Source organism: Mastigoproctus giganteus, chromosome 6 (assembly GCF_048544385.1).
Source record: "Mastigoproctus giganteus isolate SK-2022 chromosome 6, ASM4854438v1, whole genome shotgun sequence".
Classification (NCBI taxonomy): Eukaryota; Metazoa; Arthropoda; class Arachnida; order Uropygi; family Thelyphonidae; genus Mastigoproctus; species Mastigoproctus giganteus.
Genome location: NC_143580.1, coordinates 24,049,713 through 24,072,556, shown reverse-complemented (window position 1 = coordinate 24,072,556; position 22,844 = coordinate 24,049,713). Strand labels below are relative to the sequence as shown.

General features: G+C 39.2%; 1 protein-coding gene across 2 annotated transcripts in view; it reads right to left on the bottom strand.

Moving 5' to 3' along the window:
* LOC150084099 (caskin-1-like) overlaps positions 1-22,844 on the bottom strand; it is a 258,960-nt gene that overhangs the window by 83,252 nt on the left and 152,864 nt on the right. For both annotated transcript variants that reach the window (XM_090375893.1, XM_090375894.1), the window contains exons 11-14: positions 11,914-12,117; positions 3,829-3,926; positions 1,873-1,966; positions 1,409-1,587 (exon numbers count right to left, since the gene is read on the bottom strand). In XM_090375893.1, the coding sequence (XP_090232019.1) occupies positions 1,409-1,587; positions 1,873-1,966; positions 3,829-3,926; positions 11,914-12,117 (575 nt within the window). The remainder of the gene's footprint in view (positions 1-1,408; positions 1,588-1,872; positions 1,967-3,828; positions 3,927-11,913; positions 12,118-22,844) is intronic.

Genomic DNA, 22,844 nt, shown 5'->3' with positions numbered 1-22,844 from the left:
GAAAAAGAAAAAAAAAAAAATCCTTACAATACGAAAGAAATAAACCTAGAGCGGGCGAAATCGTGCTCAGAACTGTAAAAGCCCTCGAAACGTACCACAAAGGCAGGGGCAATGGCCGTAAAAGCACTGACTTTGAAACTGATTTATTTAATAAAAGTTTCTGCTGCCATCTGGTGTCAATTTTATTAGTATTAATGAAACTTAGAAAACTCGGTGGTCTCCTTATAAATTAAAAAATTCGGCAAAGATATGGTAAGACAGAATCATACTATTCGCTTTAAGCTACTATTCATTGTCGCTTTCATGCAGTAATTTTACAATTAGCATTTTTTTTTTTTTTTTTTTTTTTACTTAGAACTCCATATATGAAAAAACAGCACACCCAAGAAGTTTGGAAATTCGCTTCAATGAGCACCCCTAAGGCCCCCCAAAAATCGTGTTGCTCGCTGTGAGGTCTTACAACCTATCAGAGTGGGTGAATATATCGTGATAATCATCACTAATAATAGGTCAGAAGTCGTAGCAGCCCTTCAAGGGTAAAAGTGGGTGAAGGTCGTTTGTATTAATGTTAATTGAACTTAAGGGTGTGTAGCATCATTGGTATTTCTTCCAAAAGACAAGCATTAAGGATGACTATTGCCCATGCGCTGGTGACTCATTACTATAAACTCGCATTGCAGATATTAGACAATATGGATTTTTCAGAACAGGTGACCTGCATTCATGACAAACAGCCGTTTCACCCATCTGATCTTATTCATAATTTAAACAAATTGGGCAAAGGTATGATACGACGGACTCGTAATATTGTTATATTTAAAAGTATCCATTTTACTACTAATACTTATTACAATATTAAAATATTCTATTTTAATGAACAACAAATTCAGCAAAGGTATGATAAGATGGAATCGTGGTATCGTCTGCTACACCACACGTCATCAACCTCGCTGGTTTATATCCTTTAGTCATTTTTAAATGACTCAGTGTGTCCATACTACGCGTCATCACTTAAAAAAAAACGATTTACCATTAATTTATTGGAAATTTTTAATACTATTTAAAGACGGCCTTTTTATATTAATAAAATTGGTGTCTTTAATTTAATTATTAATTTTATTTGAATTATTTTATTGTTTTAAAATATTTGTATAATTTAGATTAGTAAAAAATTCGGGAAAGGGATGGTAAGACGGATTCATACCATTTCATTTTATTATTTTTTAATATTTCTATAATTTAGATTAGTAACAAATTCGGCAAAGGTATGGTAAGACAGACTCGTTATCCGCTGGTTGAGCAGCTGCTGTTCATTGGTCGGAAGTGTGATTTAGCAGCTACCGCCATTCTTATCGCCAAGATATTTTCGATTTTCTAAACCAGAAGTCATCTTAGAGTAACCTTTTACCTTGGCATCTGACCCTGAAGCTCGTCCACTGTCTACGCTAGAAGTGCTGTGTCGAGATCCTCCGCTGGCACTACTACCGCCACTACTTCCCCCTGGACTTTCCCTGCCGGGACTTTGACATACATCGATTCCTTGATCTTCGAGAAAAACCTGAGTAGCTGATGGCAAAGTACTTCGACCTGCAAAGAAAGGAAAGTGGCAGGAACAAATCTAATAACTCCCAGAGTACATAAACCCTATCCTATTATCATAGCAGACTCGCTTTCAAACTCCAAGTTAGCGCAATAACACATTAACACCACTCTCTAACCACAATTCCAGCCAACAAGCGATTAACAATGCCTTACATAAACATGTCCGGCCCTGCTGCCAAATGGAGATGTTTGTCGAAGCATTAAGAGCGACCGCGTGTTAATTTCACAATACACGTCATCAATATTAGTAGGTAGCTTAATATCACTTACCCGTGACCATAGTCAAAGCTGGAGGACTACTTTCCACAGGTGTACTAGGCTGGCTAGAAGGACGGGCATGGACCACCACCTGGGTAAAATGACTCTGCAAAAATCGAGAAACATTATATGCTCATAAGATTAGCTCATAAGAGGGGGAAAAATACAAATGTGAAACAGACAATTTTCTACGCCAAACGAAACACGTCAAACGTGAAACAAGCTATTTCTACGCCAAACGAGAAACAAGCTATTTCTACGCCAAACGAGAAACAAGCTATTTCTACGCCAAACGAGAAACAAGCTATTTCTACGCCAAACGAGAAACAAGCTATTTCTACGCCAAACGAGAAACAAGCTATTTCTACGCCAAACGAGAAACAAGCTATTTCTACGCCAAACGAGAAACAAGCTATTTCTACGCCAAACGAGAAACAAGCTATTTCTACGCCAAACGAGAAACAAGCTATTTCTACGCCAAACGAGAAACAAGCTATTTCTACGCCAAACGAGAAACAAGCTATTTCTACGCCAAACGAAACATGCCAAACGAGAAACAAACTATTTCTACGCCAAACGAAACACGCCAACTTTGAAACAGACTATTTCTAAGACAAAAGAAACAGGTCAAGAGTGAAACAGGCTACTGCTACGCCAAAAGAAACAAGTCAAACGTGAAACAAAGTATTCCTACGCCAAAAGTGAGACTTCTACACGAAACGAAACACGCCAAATGTGAAACAGACTATTTCTACGCCAAACGAAACATGCCAAACGTGAAACAAGCTATTTCTATGCCAAACGTGAAACAAGCTATTTCTACGCCAAACGAAACATGCCAAACGTGAAACAAACTATTTCTACCCCAAACGAAACACGCCAACTGTGAAACAGACTATTTCTAAGACAAAAGAAACAGGTCAAGAGTGAAACAGGCTACTGCTACGCCAAAAGAAACAAGTCAAACGTGAAACAAAGTATTCCTACGCCAAAAGTGAGACTTCTACACGAAACGAAACACGCCAAATGTGAAACAGACTATTTCTACGCCAAACGAAACATGCCAAACGTGAAACAAGCTATTTCTATGCCAAACGTGAAACAAGCTATTTCTATGCCAAACGTGAAACAAGCTATTTCTACGCCAAACGAAACATGCCAAACGTGAAACAAACTATTTCTACCCCAAACGAAACACGCCAACTGTGAAACAGACTATTTCTAAGACAAAAGAAACAGGTCAAGAGTGAAACAGGCTACTGCTACGCCAAAAGAAACAAGTCAAACGTGAAACAAAGTATTCCTACGCCAAAAGTGAGACTTCTACACGAAACGAAACACGCCAAATGTGAAACAAGCTATTTCTACGCCAAACGAAACATGCCAAACGTGAAACAAGCTATTTCTACGCCAAACGAAACATGCCAAACGTGAAACAAACTATTTCTACGCCAAACGAAACATGCCAAACGCGAAACAAACTATTTCTACGCCAAACGTGAAACAGACCATTTCTACGCCAAACGAAACACGCCAAATGTGAAACAGACTATTTCTAAGACAAAAGAAACAGGTCAAGAGTGAAACAGGCTACTGCTACGCCAAAAGAAACAAGTCAAACGTGAAACAAACCATTCCTACGCCAAAAGTAAGACTTCTACACCAAACGAAACAGCCAAATGTGAAACAGACTATTCCTACGCCAAAAGTGAGACTTCTACACCAAACGAAACACGCCAAATGTGAAACAGACTATTTTATACGCCAAACGAAATGTGGCAAATGTGAAACAAGTTACTACCACTACGCCAAACGAAACAGGTCAAATGTGAAACAAGTTACTACCATTACGCCAAACGAAACATCAGATCTGAAGCAGACTATTTTTAAACCAAATAAATAAATAAATAAAATATTAACTATAAATACTGTTAATTTCAAACTCTCGTCTCAGGAAATTTTAATTACCTGTACATCCGGAAAGCAGAAATGTGTGGTGGGTTTAGTAGGAGAAGAGGCGGGCAAGGTCGCATATCCCATTGGCAGACGACAATAATCACCGGTGTCTAAAGTAAAAGAAAAAAAAAAAAACATAAGAACATCATTTATTAATAATTATAATAAATTTAATATACAGATGAATATTAATTATCTTTGCAACAACACTAATATTTTTAATGCTGATAAAGAGGAACATGGCGTTTGTTTTGGGGTTGGAATAAGTATTTTACTGAATTATTATTCCAGTTCTCTGTTAATAAATTGCCAGTTCTTTGTTAATAAATTATTAACGGAGAACTGGCAACTGTCCAACAAATAAGTTATTTAATCAAAGACTGTGTCGCCTGATCTTGCCCCATCGAACTTTCACAAAAACGAAAAACTCCTTTAACAGCTCTTCATTTTGAATCGGTTGAAGACATCCAGAGAAAAAAAAGTACAAGACAAAGTTCGACCCGTAATCACGTGATCAAAAAATGGAGAAAAACACTAGGCCATTTCTTTTTAGCCAGCACCGACCAGTGCACGCCTTTCTGGATAACCAACAGACTTTTACATCGTCTGCCAATGCCAGAGATACATTGGTCTTCCTCTTAACCTACCAGACCATATTAATCACCATAACAACTACTGTGAATAGAGTCCCCTTAAGAGCAACGTATCGCTAATCCTCACAGAATGTTTCTTGCGAGCGGAGATAAAAACATTCTTAACCTCCCCCGTCCGTCATTCGAAGCCAGCGTTGCACTTAAATGGTTCACGCGGCCAGAAACGGCAACATTTCTTTCCGGTGACGATACCTCACTTCCCAGAACACCCCCAGTACGGCCAATTGTGTCACCCGAATGACAGAGGATGAATAGTTTGCAGTTGTAAATTATACCTCGTGCACGGGGCTAACCCGCTTTCTTTTACTGCTAGCAGACGTGTTAAAGGAAATAAATCTTAAAACCGGCACGATCACTTCGGCCAGACGAGAATTTTATCGTCATTATTACACGCATACGTAGTTTCCACAGTGCAAAATACGATTCTCTTGAGAAATCAACATGGCAGACAGTTGTTAATTTCAGGCAAAATATCCGGTGGTTATGATTTGTGGAATGGCTACACTGCCAGGATTCGTCTGCGTATCTTTAACAGAAAGGAAGTTCGATTTTTTTTTTATGGGGCCATCCATACATTATGCCCCTCTTAGCATGGAAACAGAAGGATAAGAACTTTGCACATTAATGATCCGTCCCTTACGAGTCTCACAGACGAAAGTGAAGAGACTGTTATGAGTTGAATCATTAATTAATTAGACTGCGTTCTTTTATGCAGTCCAGAAGCCTGAGAGAGGTTTTTGGGGCACTAACCCGAAGCAGAGAACACTATTCCATGGTAGGGACCATTTTAGATTTCAGGAGAAACACGACAGGACTGAGATTTAGAGGAATTGAAGTCAACCAAGCTCCTTACATATCTTCAGAAGGTATTTAAGAGTGAGGGAAAGAAGTGAGCATTGGAGAACCCCAGCATTAGTTGAAAAGTTAGAAGCCAAAGAGCCATTGCCCATAGTGGGCAGATGAAGAGACAACCGGATGCCCAATTGCATCGCAAGCTGATCATATATGCACTATATTTCCAAAAGTATGTGGACACACACGAAGATAGTTGAAGGACCAATTGAAAAACCTATGACAGTCACGCTTACTTTCTATCAACTTCCGGATGGTGTCGGTGGATATTCATCTCCAAAAAACAGCCCCAATATCAACCGTCTGGATCCACCAAATTTCATGGTCGTGAGAATGCACACCAATAGGAAGCAGGATACGGCCAATATGGGTTCTAACTGGATTTAGGCATACCAATGCCTAAACTGATACATGCGCTGGAGCGGTATTTGAATACTTTTGGTCATACAGTGTATATACACTTCATACATATATCGAAACTCAAATTCTTGAATTTCAGAGTTCAAAGTGGGACTACTTATCTGAAGATGTTGGTTATCGGACCAGCTCTTCTCCAATTTCATTTGTACAAAAATTACATCTTAGGGAAAAAAGGATGCACAAAGACGCTATCTTATCTCCAAACTTTGGTTTGGAGATAAGATAGCGTCTGTCCTCCACAAGTCACTTGGCCGATGACGTCATCCACTGGATTTCAAGTCGTGCATCCATCAGAGGTTTTTTCCGAGTGGACGCAGCGAAGCCAAAAACATTGAAGTGTCGCTGTTGCCAATCATTTGTGTAGGATACATTCCAAGGGGGTGCACAGTCAATAACTGGGGGATGCCAACATATAAATTCTCCAAGTGCATCATCACGCTGTGTTCTTACATGCTTGCATGAGCAGATTGAATGTGTGCGTTGTCTTCGATCGATAATCGAGGGCCCAGGCAAGCGACTTCCACTACACAACGACGCCCTTTCGGTACACTAGCAACGGGAGTACTTCCCGTTGTCTCTCCACTTCGATGTTTCACCCTACAGTCATCCCCCACCGGAAATGGACAGAGTACAACGTTCACTACAACACCCACTGGTGGATGATGTCAAACTCACTAATTTCGAAATTACATTCAGCCCATCGCGTGGGATTATTTGTAAAGGGGGAATGTGAGGGTTTAAGACTCCCCCTGGTGATCAACAACCCTTTAATCCAAGATGGGGACGACCTCTGTATTTAAAACAGACCAATTAAACTAGAAACCTTTCATACATAAGACATCGTTGGATACAGAAGCGCCCTCTAACGCGATTACGACCCCAAAACGATAATCATTTCTGAGGGGTTTGGCAGCGCATCATGTTCCCTTAAACTTTGGACTATGACACTCGTAGAGCTATTAATTCAATCCACTTTATTCTGTTATTGGCATCAGTCCATTTTGACGAACGTCTCTCCAGCGATAGTTCAAAAGTTACCAAGAAAGTAAAATAAAGAAAAAATTCTGTCCAAGAAAATCAATTGTTCATAAAAAAAAATTTGAAAATTAATTTCTGGCCATAACGTCATTCAATTGAGTTACTCCAGGAAGTTGACAATTTTTCTAACGATTAGGGCTGATCTTAAAGATACAGGATTTTTGGAAAGTCACATAAAGGACACGATCTCTAATCTAGCCACTGACCTTTGTATTAAGAGAGTCACAAAAAGAAGAAATGCAATAGATGGAAAGAAAACTGTGACCTGGGTTGATGACGTGTGCAAAGAACGTCGTGATTGGACAGTGGAACAAAGTCAGGTTGTTAGACGAATCACGATATACTTTGTTTTGCACTGATGAGAACCTTGTGAACGATGGACTCTGCTTGCCTTGTTACAACAACTCAAGAATCCTGGGGGTGGTATCATGGTATGGGATAAATGAATGTTGTGTTGACACGAACTGGGTCCGTTGATATCGGTGGAAGGTCATCCAGAAAGTAACTGAATTTTGTACCAAATCTTTATGCCGAAGGTGATGGCCACTTGATGGTAAGGCAACATCTGATCTTGGATGTTGCCTTACCTCAACCAGGACCCAACTTTAATTCTGGAGAGAGTTATTCGGCAACAAAGTCCTCTTCCTTCAACTTTGTTGCAGCCAAGCTATATTTTACTGGAAGGTTGGTTGAATTACTCCAAAACGCACGTTGGTTCGTGTCAAAAGAGGCGCCATCGTGCATGTACACTGTGTCAGGAAAAATTTCCCACCAAAGAATTAACGGAACTCTGAAATTGAATAACCCTTTATTCCAACAAGTGACACAGCTTCTCGGCTATGTTCGCATGCTTTCCTGGACTGCTAAGTCCTCTAATGTGCCTCCTATTGATATCTGGAACATGACAGATCGGAAAATTGGCCCATGCTCCAAACAGCCCAACCATGGTTTTAAGAGGCAGTTAACCCACAAATTGAAGGATATTCATCAAGAGGCGCCTTTATGATGTCACATGACAATACAGTTGATTCCTTTTTCATCTGAACAAAAGATTTTCAAGCTGCGCAAAAAAACACAATTATGACAGTGGCGCATGTACAATAATATCTCTATTTATAGCGTTCCTTAATACATCTTTCTTTCTATTGTTCCAATAAAACATTAATTTGTCACTGGTGGTCCACCAGGACCCGACTATAATTTGCTCGACCTATTTGTCACCAATTAAGCGGCCCCCGACGTTAATTTACACTCCACCCCACTTGTCTCCTCTTCAACAACGTCACGTGATTATCAACTAGCGTTCCGATTTCCGCTCAGTTACGAACACCAACGGCGAAGATAATCCCGTATACGAGACGCCAGCTACAAAGTTGCAGTTGAAACCCACAGGGGTGGAAAGGAACGAGAAGGGGGAGAAAGATTTTCCGTCACGGTGGCGAATTTAGCTGCGGGTGGCAGCAGGGAAGAAGAAATCCTTGTGAAAGGGAATGAAGGCCGGCGAAAACGTGCCCCGCATCTTCATTACCAACCCCGGACTCACCGAAGCGTAGCAGTCCGAATCTTATAAGAATGGAGAGTGGAGAAACAAAAGAAAATGGAGAAAAATTGCATAAAAGTAATCCACACTCCACTGATCAAAAGAGTGAACACTTATACTAAATTGTCGGAGGGGGGGGGGTGATTCTTTAAGCTCGGGGGTCAATGTACTACTTCGTCTGCGCAAAATCTGACAAGAAACTATAGTTTGAAATAGTCTGTTGTTCGTGCTGTTGGTATGATTAATGGGGCGAGCCAGTGTCTATGTCATGTTTATCTTGAGGGACAGGGACGCTATTACCTGTAGCTATCCAGCACCCCCTTATCAGTGTAGCCACAACTCAATTACTTTAATTGCCTGTACTTTTATAGCAACCAGAAGAAAAAAAGGTATCTGCGGGCAGCAAAAAAGGGGGGCGTCAAAACCCTTAATTTAAAGACAAAAGGCGACACGCGCATTATTAAAACCCCATTCGTGAGCTAATTAAAACTTGAAGTTTTAAAACGCGTGAGAAACTAATTAACTAATGGGCATGCCGAACCCCTTTTCTGCAGTGGAAGAGATCCAAAACAAAGTACCCATGAGAAGAAAAATAAATACATAATGCCAAACTTCAAAGAACTTTTATTGATCAACTAATGACGTCATCAGAAACGAAATAGACTGAACCAGCACGTGCGCTACGTCACAAACAGTAAAATACGCTAGTGTCACGCCCTGAAATCTACCACACTTCAGCACGTGCTGCAGTCATACTGTGAAGTATTGTTGACATACAGTGACATCTGTCAGAAGTTAAACAAACTAGGTAATCAGCGCGCGACGTTATTACTTCATTTTTTGTTAATGAACCGTAGTAAATCTGAGTTTCATCTTAAATTTGATTTTGCGAAAGAGTGCAAAATTCCTCACACCCAAAAAAAGAAAGCAGATGACATATTTTTCAATACTGCAAAATTCCTCACACCCAAAACGAGAAAGCAAATCGACATTTTTGAGAAACTGAAAAATTCCACACACCCAAAAAGTGAAAGCAGGTATTTTTGAGAAACTGAAAAATTTTTCACCCAAAAAAGGAAAGCAGATGACATTTTTTTAGAAACTGTAAAATTCCTCACACCCAAAAAGAGAAAGCAGGTGACATTTTTGAGAAACTGCAAAATTCTTCACATGCAAAAAGAGAAAGCAGACATTTTTGAGAAGCAAAAATTTTTCACCCAAAAAGGGAAAGCAGATGACATTTTTGAGAAACTGCAATTTTCCTCACACCCAAAAAAAGAAACCAGGCGAAATTTTTGAGAAAAATGCAAAATTCCTCATGCCCACACAAACAAAACAGACATTTTTGCGAAACTGCAAAATTCCTCACACCCAAAAAGAGAAAGCAGACATTTTTGAGAAACTGCAAAATTCCTCACACCCAAAAAACGAAAGCAGACATTTTTGAGAAACTGAAAAATTTTTCACACCCAAAAAAGGAAAGCAGATGATATTTTTGAGAAACTGCAAAATTCCTCACACTCAAAAAGAGAAAGCAGACTTTCACACCCAAAAAGGGAAAGCAGATGACATTTTGCAAAACTGCAAAATTCCTCACACTCAAAAAGAGAAAGCAGACTTTCACACCCAAAAAGGGAAAGCAGATGACATTTTGCAAAACTGCAAAATTTCTCACACCCAAAAAACGAAAGCAGACATTTTTGAGAAAAATGCAGAATTCCTCACACCCACACAAACAAAACAGACATTTTTGCGAAACTGCAAAATTCCTCACACCCAAAAAGAGAAAAGACATTTTGGAGAAACTGAAAAATTTTTCACTCCCAAAAAAAGGAAAGCAGATGACATTTTTGAGAAACTGAAAAATTTTTCACACCCAAAAAAGGAAAGCAGATGATATTTTTGAGACACTGCAAAATTCCTCACACTCAAAAAGAGAAAGCAGACAATTTTGAGGAATTGAAAAATTTTTCACACCCAAAAAGGGAAAGCAGGTGACATTTTTGCAAAACTGCAAAATTCCTCACACCCAAAAAAAGAAAGCAGGCGACATTTTTGAGAAACTGAAAAATTTTTCACACCCAAAAAGGGAAAGCAGGTGACATTTTTGCGAAACTGCAAAATTCCTCACACCCAAAAAGAGAAAGCAGATATTTTTGAGAAACTGAAAAATTTTTAACCCATTTTTGATGACATTTTTGAGAAACTGCAAAATTTCTCACACCCAAAAAGAGAAAAATTCGTCATACCCACACAAATTTGACGACATTTTGTGACGTGCACTACGTCACAAATACAGTAAAAAAAAAAAGCTAGTGTCACGCCCTGAAATCTACCACACTTCAGCACGTGCTGTAGTCATACTGTAAAACATTGTTGGCATACAGTGACATCTGTCAGAAGTTAAACAAACTAGATAATCAGCGCGCGATTTTTTTTATTAATAAACCATAGTAAAATCTGGATTTTCAAGTGAAAATTTTTTCATTTTAAACAGATATAAAAGCGTTAATAATAAATCTAAAATACAAACCTATCTTTAATAAAATTGATGCTTTTGTTATTTCTGACCAATAAATATTTAAATTGTGTCACGTGTACCCAAAAAGAAACTCGCTTGCAGATCCAGTACTGTTTTTAGGGCATTCACAGCAGTTAAAGTAGGGTGATGGTTAATGCATGAAGCACAGGTAGCACAGGGTATTTAACATTCACGAGCTGTTTTAATAGTAAAACACCACTACTTTCTGCTGCATAATAACTGAGGCTTAATGAACAGAATTCCTTAAAAGGATCTACTTTCTTTCCTCTAAACAGCTGAGAAAAAATTCTCGCGCATACAAACGCGCCATGGTAATTCAGTGCAGTCACGTCTATCTTCACTACAAAGCGTTTACCTTTCCCCTCCCACCCACCCATAAATAATAAACAGGTATGGTTTCACTTAGTAAATTTTTAAAACAGCTGCCCATCCCCTTAAAAATGAAGCCGCCATTAAAATTTAAAACTCTAATCTTCCTGATGCAATTCATACGCGATTTTATAATGAAAATCCCCAGACCTCTCCAAAGAATTGATTAATTTTTGGAAAACCGGCATTACTCGCGCAATTTTTCAAGTATTTTTATTATTATCCTGCTATAAAATAAATAAATGTTCTGTTTATACTCCGGGACGACCAAACGGTCAGAGGAGTTCACAAGATAGACAGAATACAAGAAACAGCAGCGTATTCAGTAGTCACGGGCTTGAACCCCGGTCACTCAAGGCACGTGTACTTATGCACCCGCGCGCCTAACCACTAGGCTACAGCACTATATAATCTTTATCTGGCTATATATGTAATGAAACAGGATTCGAACCCAAAACTTGCCCAAACGAGTTCATTAATATTTTGGAAAACCGACATTACTCGCGCAATTTTGCCAGTCTTTTTAACTTTGTTTTTATTAATTAATATTATCCTACTATATAAACATTAACTGTCAATGGTATGTAAATAAACAAGATTCGAACCCCAGAATTCTCGAAACGAATGACAAGTGGCTAAAACCACAATAAAACAAATATGGCCTCCTACATTAATTAGCTCACCTGCTGAAGGCGACTGAGGGGGTGGCGATACAGGTTCATCAGTGCCCAGACTTCCGCAAGAATTCCGATCCACTGTTGCCTGACTACCATATCCACTTGAGAAACTGGACCCCGAGTGACGATAAGTCAACTCTGGAACTACAGGTGGCGCCACTTTCTTAATAGTCGAACTCTTTAATGTTCCCGTGCGTTGCATCCCTCCAACTGAAAAAAAATATATAAAAATTAAGATGAAATTCATCAAAGACAATTTTGGCACAACTGGATAATTTGACACAAGATGGCGTCTAAGTTCCATCGTTTGGCAGCCATTTTTAACATCAAATGTCAAAAGAAAATTACAAATTTGAAACACCTCAAGCATAAATCGATCAAATGAATTACAGGGGTGCATCGAAGGGGCCGCTATGGGCTGTAGGGTTATAAAGGAGGAATTTTTTAAGTTAAAAATGTTTAAGTCAAACATTAATTCCCGGATATTGCAATTTGAAGGCCATTATTCTCATCTGACTGCTTATCGATAAAATCCATCACTCTGGCAATACAAGTCGGGGGTTATTTTAAGTGGTTAACCAAAGAATAGGGGGTCTTAAAGGAACAGTGCTAAGCCTAATGAGTCTGCAAGTGGATGGCACGCACGGAGACCATTTTCAAACTTTCTAATAAATCGCCATAAATTTACTCCAAAGCTAAAGCATTCTTCCAGAACTTATTGCTCCCTTTTGGTACAATCTTCTCCGTTTCCCCTACCCGTCCCCTCAGATAAACGGAGATGACTTTAACATCTCCAAGCCATCCCAAACATTAGTCACGCTTAAAATTGCCTTCTTAAAGAATTTATTAATCTACTCGGTCACATTAAAATCCTAGTCAGCAAAATAATTAAAGCCAAAAGATTTAAGTGACTTGTTCCTATTATTTTTGCAAGCTACTGCACTTTTATGGTTTACACCTTAATTTTTATCCACCAATATACTTAAGAATACACGTTTCAATTACCTTCTGTAGTGCAATTCGGACCAACCGATCGAACAACAAACCTGAAGAAGGTTTTGATAATAACAAGCCGAAACGTTACATTGAAAATTAATTAGTGCGACAAGGGGGTGTTCGCCTTTCACAATACAGTATTTAATCCTTGAATGACATAAAATAAACTCTGTTAACACTAGCAGCTCTAAGCAATACATGCGGTTAATCAATTTAAACACTCGTGCACGCCCCCTATCCAGCAGTAGTTGTACAACAAATGTCGATAATTACAAGAGAAAATTGTTAATGAGAACTGGCATCAAAATAGAGGCACGTGGCTAGCTGATTATTAAATCTCTCTTCAACGTAGATAAAAGTAAATTTATTAGATGACAGCCTCCCACCCGGCATTAATCACCCCCCCCGGATACATTACCTGTAAGTTAAAAAAAAAATGGCGTGCCTTTAGCAGTTTTAATAACATAATAAAACTAAACATTTACAACAACAATGAACTCTGGTGAATTATGTCCTTTGACAGCTTCCATAATTGTGTTTATATTGTTAGGCACATGTATAATCATCGTCTGCTGTCAGTGCTTTAAAAATTGTTAGAACATAAGAGTGCTTCCAAAAGGGCTAATCAGGTTAATGCATGACGTCATCATAGCACGTGTTTTATTTGAGTGAAATGTACAAACTCCCGTTTTCTTAGAATGAAGATCTTTTGGCAGTTCGGAATCTTTTCATCATAGCACGATCTTCTGACAGTCTGGAATCTTTTGGAATCATAGAGTGATTTCAACAAGGCGCATTATAGCCACAAGATGCTAATGCACCATAAAATACTTAAGCAAACAAGCTTCCAACAATGGCTAATCATGTTAATGCAGAGGACATCATAGCACGTGTTTTAGTTGAGCGAAAATGTACAAACTCCCAATTTCTTAGAATGACGATTTTTTGGCAGTCTGGAATCACAGAGTGCTTCCGACAATGGCTAATCAGGTTAATGCATGACGTCATCATAGCACGTGTTTTATTTGAGTGAAATGTACAAACTCTCATTTTCTTAAGAATGACGATCTTTTGACAGTTTGGAATCTTTCGGAATCAGAATGCTTCCAACAATGGCGAATCACGTTAATACAGATGACATCATAGCATGTGTTTCAGTTGAGTGAAATGTACAAACTCCCGTTTTCTTAGAATGAAGATCTTTTGGCAGTTCGGAATCTTTTCATCATAGCACGATCTTCTGCCAGTCTGGATCTTTTGGAATCATAGAGTGCTTTCAACAAGGCGCTTTATAGCCACAGATGCTAATGCGCCATAAAATACTTAAGCAAACAAGCTTCCAACAATGGCTAATCATGTTAATGCAGACGAAATCATAGCACGTGTTTTAGTTGAGCGAAATGTACAAACTCCCGATTTCTTATAATGACGATCTTTTGCAGTCTGGAATCACAGAGTGCTTCCAACAATGGCTAATCATATTAATGCAGACGACATCATAGCACGTGTTTTAGTTGAGCGAAATGTACAAACTCCCGATTTCTTAGAATGACGATCTTTGGCAGTCTGGAATCACAGAGTGCTTCCAATAATGGCTAATCATGTTAATGCAGACGAAATTATAGCACGTGTTTTAGTTAAGTGAAATGTACAAACAACCGTTTTCTTTAACATGACGATCTTTTGGCATCAGCGTGCTTCCAACAATGGCTAATCATGTTAATGCAGACGACGTTATAGCACGTGCTTTAGTTGAGTGAAATGTACAAACTCCCGATTTCTTTAGAATGACGATCTTTTGGAAGTTTAATGGTTTTATTTTTCCATTATTTTCCTTAAAATTACAGCGCGTGCACAATATTCTTTTGGATAAATTAAAAAAAAAAAAGGAAACGTATCGGCTGTTTCGGAAAGTTTACTAAATTAGAATCTATGGCCCTTACAAAGGTTAAAGAGATCCCTTAACACCGGCATTAGCTGGGGTATTTTTAACCCAAAGAAGCAACAAACTTAAAGAGAACTTAAACTTCCCTGAAAGGAGCCAATGAACCAAAAGCAAATTTCCGGAGGGGAGGAAAAAAACATAACCCCCAAACTACCCTTTAACTATGCTAATCTCCTATTCATCACCGCCTGCAACCAATCGAGGCCTTGTCCCAGTAACAATAAACAGGCTTAGTACGAGATTAATTATCGCAGGAAATGAAGTGTTGCTAAATCCCAGTATTACAATGATTAGCACCACCATAAGGGGCTTTTCGGAGACGAGGTTAAGAATTATAGCGTTTAACCTCTCGACACTGCGTTCTAAATCTTATCTGGCAAGATTAACCATAAACAAAACTGTTCCTAAGTATACGGACATTAGTTCGTTGGCTTTCCGCTAGGTGGCGTGACCGCGCACAGCTCCAACTTAATGGCGTATTTGAACAATACAATTCTTATAAAGACTGTCTAGTTTAATCGCCACCCCCCCTTTTAGCTAAGTAATGGCGCGTGTATATCAAAATTAGGTTACGTGAAAGCCACCGGGCCGAAATATTTGGAAATAATCCAAAAAACCGAAAGTTTACAAGAAGTGTCCATAAAATTTTTATTAGCAACTACAAGCCGATATAAAGGAAGCAACAGTAAGTCTTGGCGATGTATATAAATAAAAAATAGTAAACGTCACAAATCTCCCAGGCAACAGAACGCATCAGATTTATAAATAAGTGATGTCGAACACTGAAAAGCCGCAAGATGAAGTTAGAAGCGCGTGTGTGCGTTCGGATTTGAATGCAACAACAAATACGGCCCTTAGAGGGAACCTCAGGGGTTAATGGCCTTCAAGACATCGGTAATTTCAACATGAAAGACTGCTTGGCAAGCTGTTACAGTAAACTTCCATCTTCTGTCTATCACAGATATTTAATACTCACTAGAAAACGAAGCTGTCCTTATGTTCCTTATTTCTAGCCACTCTCACTCTCTCTCTCTCTACACCTTAAGCAGTTCTCCGTGGGCATACAGGCTCGCAAATACCCACGCGGTATAAAAGAAGCCATTGAGATAAAAAAGATTCCTAAATACCCACGCTTAAGTTTCGATTACTTATTTATTAATCTTTCATCAGACCCGAAACAAAATTTCTATGTATAAAGAAATGCCATTGTCGGCTGCCAGAATATTTGGCAATGTGCCAAAATACGCTTTAAACATCTCCCGCATTCTTTGAGCGTGAGAAATGGAATCGAAATCATTTAGAGAAGAAAAGGGGGAGGGAAATTATTTCCGAGCGCAGTGCATTTTGGGTAATTAGAATAAATGAAAGGGGGAAAAGAAGGTCGTGCGTTATTTCCCTTGAAATGGGAAGGTGCCCGATGTATTTCTCCTTCCCGTATCCAGCAGGCAGGTTAAGGGTGCACGTGTAATGAATGCATCACGGGACCCCATTAAAGTGGCACGCAGCTCGGGAAAAGTGAACCGAATCCAGTTGAGTTAAAGGCATAATCCCGTTAAAGCCAATTATGGCTTGGTACACTACACAGCTGTCCTCGTGCAACTATAAGTCACGTTGTAATAACCAGACCCCCGCAATTTTTCCCTTTTGTTGATCGTAAGGGCCGCGAGGTAATATAAGGAATGACATCGAAATGCCCCTGCAAAACGAATGCCAGGGAGGGGGCCTACGATTTTTTTTTTTTTTTTTTTTTTAAGTTTAAAATCTAGTCTTTGTAATCTCGAACAGAATTGTTGAAATATTTTCAAGACGCAGAGAACGGCCCCCAAAGGTCACAACTTCAAGGTCATCTAAAAAATGGCAGTTGGTGTCTACCACTGGAGATTATCTTTGAGTACCGCATTGAAAACAATTTCTCTAATATTTACCAAGCCTGTACCAGTTCAGATCTAATGCCCGACCCTTCTTTTGTTACTACCTAAAAAAAGGGCAATGTGTGTCAGAGCACAGTACCAAGAGGAAGAAAAGGGGCAAGACTCGCCCAAGTGGTCCCATTGTTGATGATCGCTCGAGTACACGGATGTACCAGGTTGTCCAAGGGGGATAAAAACGTTAACGGATGACCTCTAAGGTCTTGAATCTTTATGACCGCGAGGGGGAAATGACAGCCAGGAACACTCCCTTAACCCTACCTATTCCCAGTGTCGTGAGTGCTTACCGAGAGGTAGCGTTGTTTATGTTTTCTGCCATCTGCGCGTGCACCATTGTTTAAGTCACGTTATCAAGATGGAATGAATCATTAGGCTTAAGGCTTATAAACCGAGAAGCTAAGAATCACGCAAAGCGAAGAGCGTTTCCTCAATACAAGTGGAGGGGGGGTAAGAAAATTGGCTGAAAGGTAAAAGCTAGAACTCGGAAGTATCGAATTAAATTTTCCCACGCATCCAACAATCAAACGTACCGGAAGGGTCTCCTAATATTTTTGAGAGTAGTGTATGTGCTTATCGAAGTGCACATTATATCAGATACTGGTACATTTCTCTTTCAGATAAGCACAGTTGCTATAGCAACAATAGAAAAACTGAAACTGACAGCATCTCCTGCCCATAAAGCGCCTACTACATATACGCTCTGACCAAAAGTATTGGGACATCGAGGATAAGCACTATACGAATAAGTTGCCCAACGCCATCTAGTGATTAAAAACAGCGAAGAGGTTAAATTACTGGGGGAGTTATTTAAAAACAAGAAAGCCCGGTGCATGTGACATGGGGGAAAGTAAAATACGATAAAGTACGGGTAAGGAATGTTCGAGTCCTTTATCAAGAAAAACGCGCGCTAAAAATGACCCCCGGAAATGTCCAGATTGCGCAAATGGCTTTCGATATCCCCTCCCCCCCCCTCCACTCTCAGAGCAGCTATAAGCACAAAGTGCGTACATTAGAAGAAACCATTTTTCTTAATATTTCTCTTATTCTTTTGACAGCCTTAATGAAATCTTTTGGTTCTAACGTAAAGGGAGATTGCGATATTTCTAAGAAAAAGACTTCGGGCAACAGACGAACACGTCCTGTACCGTTAGAGTCGGCTGCAATTTTTTTTTCTTTTTCTTTTTTTTTTTACAACTCGGAAGGACAAACCAGTACTTCAATGACACGGCTTCAGTGGGGATAATGACTGCTAATTAAGACAATTTTAGCAAACGATAACAAAAGAACATTTTCACGTGAACTCCAACAGATAGCTGTCATCATTGTTACGACGCCGTAAAGGATAATGACGTCATCGTCGCATGACAGAAGATTCTTAGGGGGATAATGATAGTGCAGTTATAATTAGGATTTAGATTTGATCCGGTTATAATTAGAAAGAAATGCGAACGCGGTTGAACTGAAAAATGCGGATCTTTTGGTTACAATATAACAATTGACTTATGTACACTACCCTATCAAAATATTAGGAACTGAGATTATTGACGAGTTGGTGGCATCTTCATGTATTCACTGAATTTTACATTATTGACCACTGTAGCCGTTCACTGTACCACTACAAACACGCTTCGGTACCTGACATCCACCATTTTACGCGCTGCTGCTTTTGCGTCACATAAACAACAATGCCGTGTATCGTTGTTTATAAGACTTTTATAGCACACCAACACAGTCTGCACCAATATAGGAAACGACGGAGGTAATACCTATATCAATGCAAACTGTCACGCTGTAGTACGATCCGGGTTCGATTCTAGTCAAAACGGAGGTAAAATTTATGGCTATTTTCAAAGCGTTTTTCATCCTGAAAAACAGGCAACTTTGGTACGATAAAGTAAATTCAAAAACACGATATACGAACGTCTCATGGCCTTAGTTACCTTAGTATGAACTCTAAGCCGGCAGTCCTAATCTGTTGTCGTTCGAGTCAAGCTTGGAGTTGAAAGAAAACGCTATATGCGCAACAAACCTAGACAGTGCTTAATCTCGTGGCACACCATACTGCCGAGGCACAAGTTGGAAGCACTGTTCCAAACAAGTAATGCATAACGAAGTGTACTGTGGTATCAGAAAACTGGTTTAGGACAACACTGTTTGAGGTAAAAGTATTTTTGTGAAAAAAAAAAAAAAACAAAACAGCATTATTAAAGGTTTTTTCAGTAGGTGGAGCCACTTGTTGGGATCTTTATATTCTGCGCCAGATTACCAACCTCTACTTCTCTCATCAATATCTTGGGTGGGTTCGTTATAGATGGATAAATAAAGTTAGCTTTTCTCAATCTCAGTTCGGGTACGTGTTTTTCGTGCCAAGTGAAAGGTATCGTGTCATCTGTTTAAAGCTAACGAACCGGGCCAAAAAGGATGGCCAAGGTGTAGAGGCACGCATGCGGGCAATGAGCCAAGCATTGCCCATTATGCAGGTCATTCCACCTTGTCAAAGAAGGACGATTATGAGCCCCAACACCTAATAATTTGTCACACACGGGAGTGTTTGATCCCCCATGACGGAGCAAAGTACGGTAAAGGGTATCTATCGGTCATATTTCGGTGTAATCGAAAGGACAGTGAAAAGAAAAGAAAGCGTTACACCCTAGAAAAAAAAGACAGACGACATTTCTTATAAAATTTCAAAATTCCGCACAAAGAAAGAAAGCAGACGACATTTTTACGAAATTCCAAAATTCCGCAAACTCAAAAAAAGAGAGCAGACGACATTTTTACGAAATTTCGCACGCACAAAAAAGAAAGCAGACATTTTTACGAAATTCCAAAATTTCGCGCACACAAAAAAGAAACCAGAAGACATTTTTGCGAAATTCTAAAATTCCGCACACGACATATTTGAGAAATTCCAAAATTCAGCATACGACAAAGAAAAGCAGCATACAAGCAAGAAAATATACATCATGTCCGAAAAAAGAAAGCAGATATTACTTGTAAAAACCCCCAAAAACAAAAAAAAACAGACATTTTTGGGAAATTCCAAAATTCCGCACACGAGAAAGAAAGCAGACGACTTTTTGAGAAATTCCAAAATTCCGCAAACCCAAAAAAAGAAAGCAGACGACATTTTTGAGAAAATTCAAAATTAACCACACACACACACACACACACACACACACACACACAAACAAGAAAATAGACATGTCTAAAGAAAGAAAGTAGATATTACTTGTAAATTCCTCAAACACAAAAGAAAGCAGATATTTTTGCAAAAGTGCAAAATTGCTCACACAAGAAAGAAAGCAGACGACATTTTTGCAAAATTGCTCACACAAGAAAGAAAGCAGACGACATTTTTGCAAAATTGCTCAAACAAGAAAGAAAGCAGACGACATTTTTGCAAAATTGCTCAAACAAGAAAGAAAGCAGACGACATTTTTGCAAAATTTCTCAAACAAGAAAGAAAGCAGACGACATTTTTGCAAAATTTCTCACACAAGAAAGAAAGCAGACGACATTTTTGCAAAATTTCTCACACAAGAAAGAAAGCAGACGACATTTTTGCAAAATTTCTCACACAAGAAAGAAAGCAGACGACATTTTTTGCAAAATTTCTCACACAAGAAAGAAAGCAGACGACATTTTTTGCAAAATTTCTCACACAAGAAAGAAAGCAGACGACATTTTTTGCAAAATTTCTCACACAAGAAAGAAAGCAGACGACATTTTTGCAAAATTGCTCACACAAGAAAGAAAGCAGACGACATTTTTGCAAAATTGCTCAAACAAGAAAGAAAGCAGACGACATTTTTGCAAAATTTCTCAAACACAAGAAAGAAAGCAGACGACATTTTTTGCAAAATTTCTCGCACAAGAAAGAAAGCAGACGACATTTTTGCAAAATTTCTCACACAAGAAAGAAAGCAGACGACATTTTTGAGAAATTGCAAAATTCCTCCCACAAGAAAGAAAGAAAGTAGACAACGTTCTTTCGAAATTCCTCACTATTCTTTCCAGTGGATCTTTTAATTCTTAAGAAGCATGGCGGTACTTGGATATTAAAAAAAAAAAAAAAAACAAGATGTAACCCCCCTTCGCCACTTCAAATGACAACTCGTGCAGAGAGAACATCTTTGATGTTGTCAAACAAGTTGGGCGCGTATTACACCAAAAGGGGGCACAAGCGATGGCAATGGCCTAGAGCAGAAGACGACAGCACAAGTTGAGCAGATAAAATATGACCGTGTCGGCGGCCATTTTTTTTATTTGTTTGTTTTTGCTGATAACCAAATGCCCACAATCAACTAGCAACCATCTCTCTGTTGATATCTGCACCTCCATAAAAAGGAGCCAAAGTACAAACGTCGAAACCCCACACTTTCAGAGAAAAGTCATCTTTACACTCTCGAACCCAAATCCAACCGAAATATTCCTAACATTGCAATAAGAATGATTACGTGTATGGCGATTACTCTAGTGACATCTGGTGTTAAATACTTAAAAAAAAAAAAAAAAAAAAAAAGCAAGCGACATACTCGGAAGTTTGTGGAGATTAAGGTAATCAATAACTACATTACAATACACTGGTTGGAGGCTACAATTCGTCATGGCTGACCTCTAAACACAATATCCAGACGATACAAAAGGCCATCTTTCAATGGCTCCAGGTAACATATTATGCCAATTACTATGGATGACTTTAATCACAACAGGTCTAATCTGAGAGGTTATCGGAATGATAAAGCCCCCTCTAGCGGCGGTAGTAAACTCCAACAGACACAAAAGACGCCATCAATCATTGTATTAATCAGGAAAAAAAACAAGGTTACCCTCCAACCTAACCAAAACGATTGGTTATTTATTAAGGACTTGAAAAGGGGATGAATTTGGGGGAGGGGAATGGGTCCAATCTGCTGATACGAAAACCGTCCCCATTCATCACACTTGAGGGGTGGAAAAAGCTTTCAAATCTACTCCACAAATAATACGAAGATCTCCCCAGAAAGGCCTACTCGGTCGTTTCCTAAATGACAACCTCCTCCTCCCCCTTATGGTACATCTTAGACAGAGATCGGTGGGAGAAATGAATTCTGGGAGAGATCTGACAGCGAAGTGTCAATGAGGGTAGGGGGGAAACAATTACATTATATCCACGTTCACTGGAAACCTCCTCTGTTGATTCTACCATTAGCAAATTAGTGTCGTATTTCTTAAGGGGTATGGTAGTTTCCCCCTACTTGAGGCCCTATGTGGTTCGATTTTACGCTAAAAATGTTCCCATAGCGATGTGCTTTTGCATTTTCGAAAACAAATGAACGTTTTTAGACAGCGCAAGAACCTTACATACAGTAGTTCGTCAAAATATTAGGTTCTTTTCTATCATTCCTCCCTTTTTTCAAAATGGAGGAAGTAAACTTAAAAACTCTTTACGATGAAAAAAAAGAAATGCCCGAACAAGATTCAGGACGTGATCAAGCAATCTCCGGGTCCTATCCGATATCTGGCGCACAGATACGGACGTAAGGGTGGACAGGAAACGCTTTATGCAACATTAGCCAAACGATCGTGAAGGCTATCAAAGTCCTGTTACGTATGTTTCAGAATGTCGGCCGCTCCAGCAGAACGACAAGAAAAATCCCCAAGGGAGATCGATAGGCGTCCCTCTCTATCTGTTCTTACATTCAGGCCAGACTTCCGGCCCCAGTAGCACCTGTGTAACACGCGACTTGTGGCAGCCCCTTCTAGATACCCCATTAATCACTGAGAAATCCGAAATAACCACTTAAAAAAACGGAAAGAATGGAAGGATAGAAAAAATAAGTTTTTTTTTTTTTTTTGAGTTGTTAAAATGATGTAGTGTCGTTGCACATGGCCTCCTAGGCAAGCGCGCTTTTTACTCTATAAAACGGATCGTTCATACTACAAAAAACAAGCATAAAATAGTTCCAAAAGAGCGTCACCTGCGTTCCCGAAGCGAACGCCATCTAGGAAAAGTTTTTGTTGAGAATTTTTCCATAAAAGTTCTGTTTTTTTAACAATGGCGTGCAGATTAATTTCAAGATGAA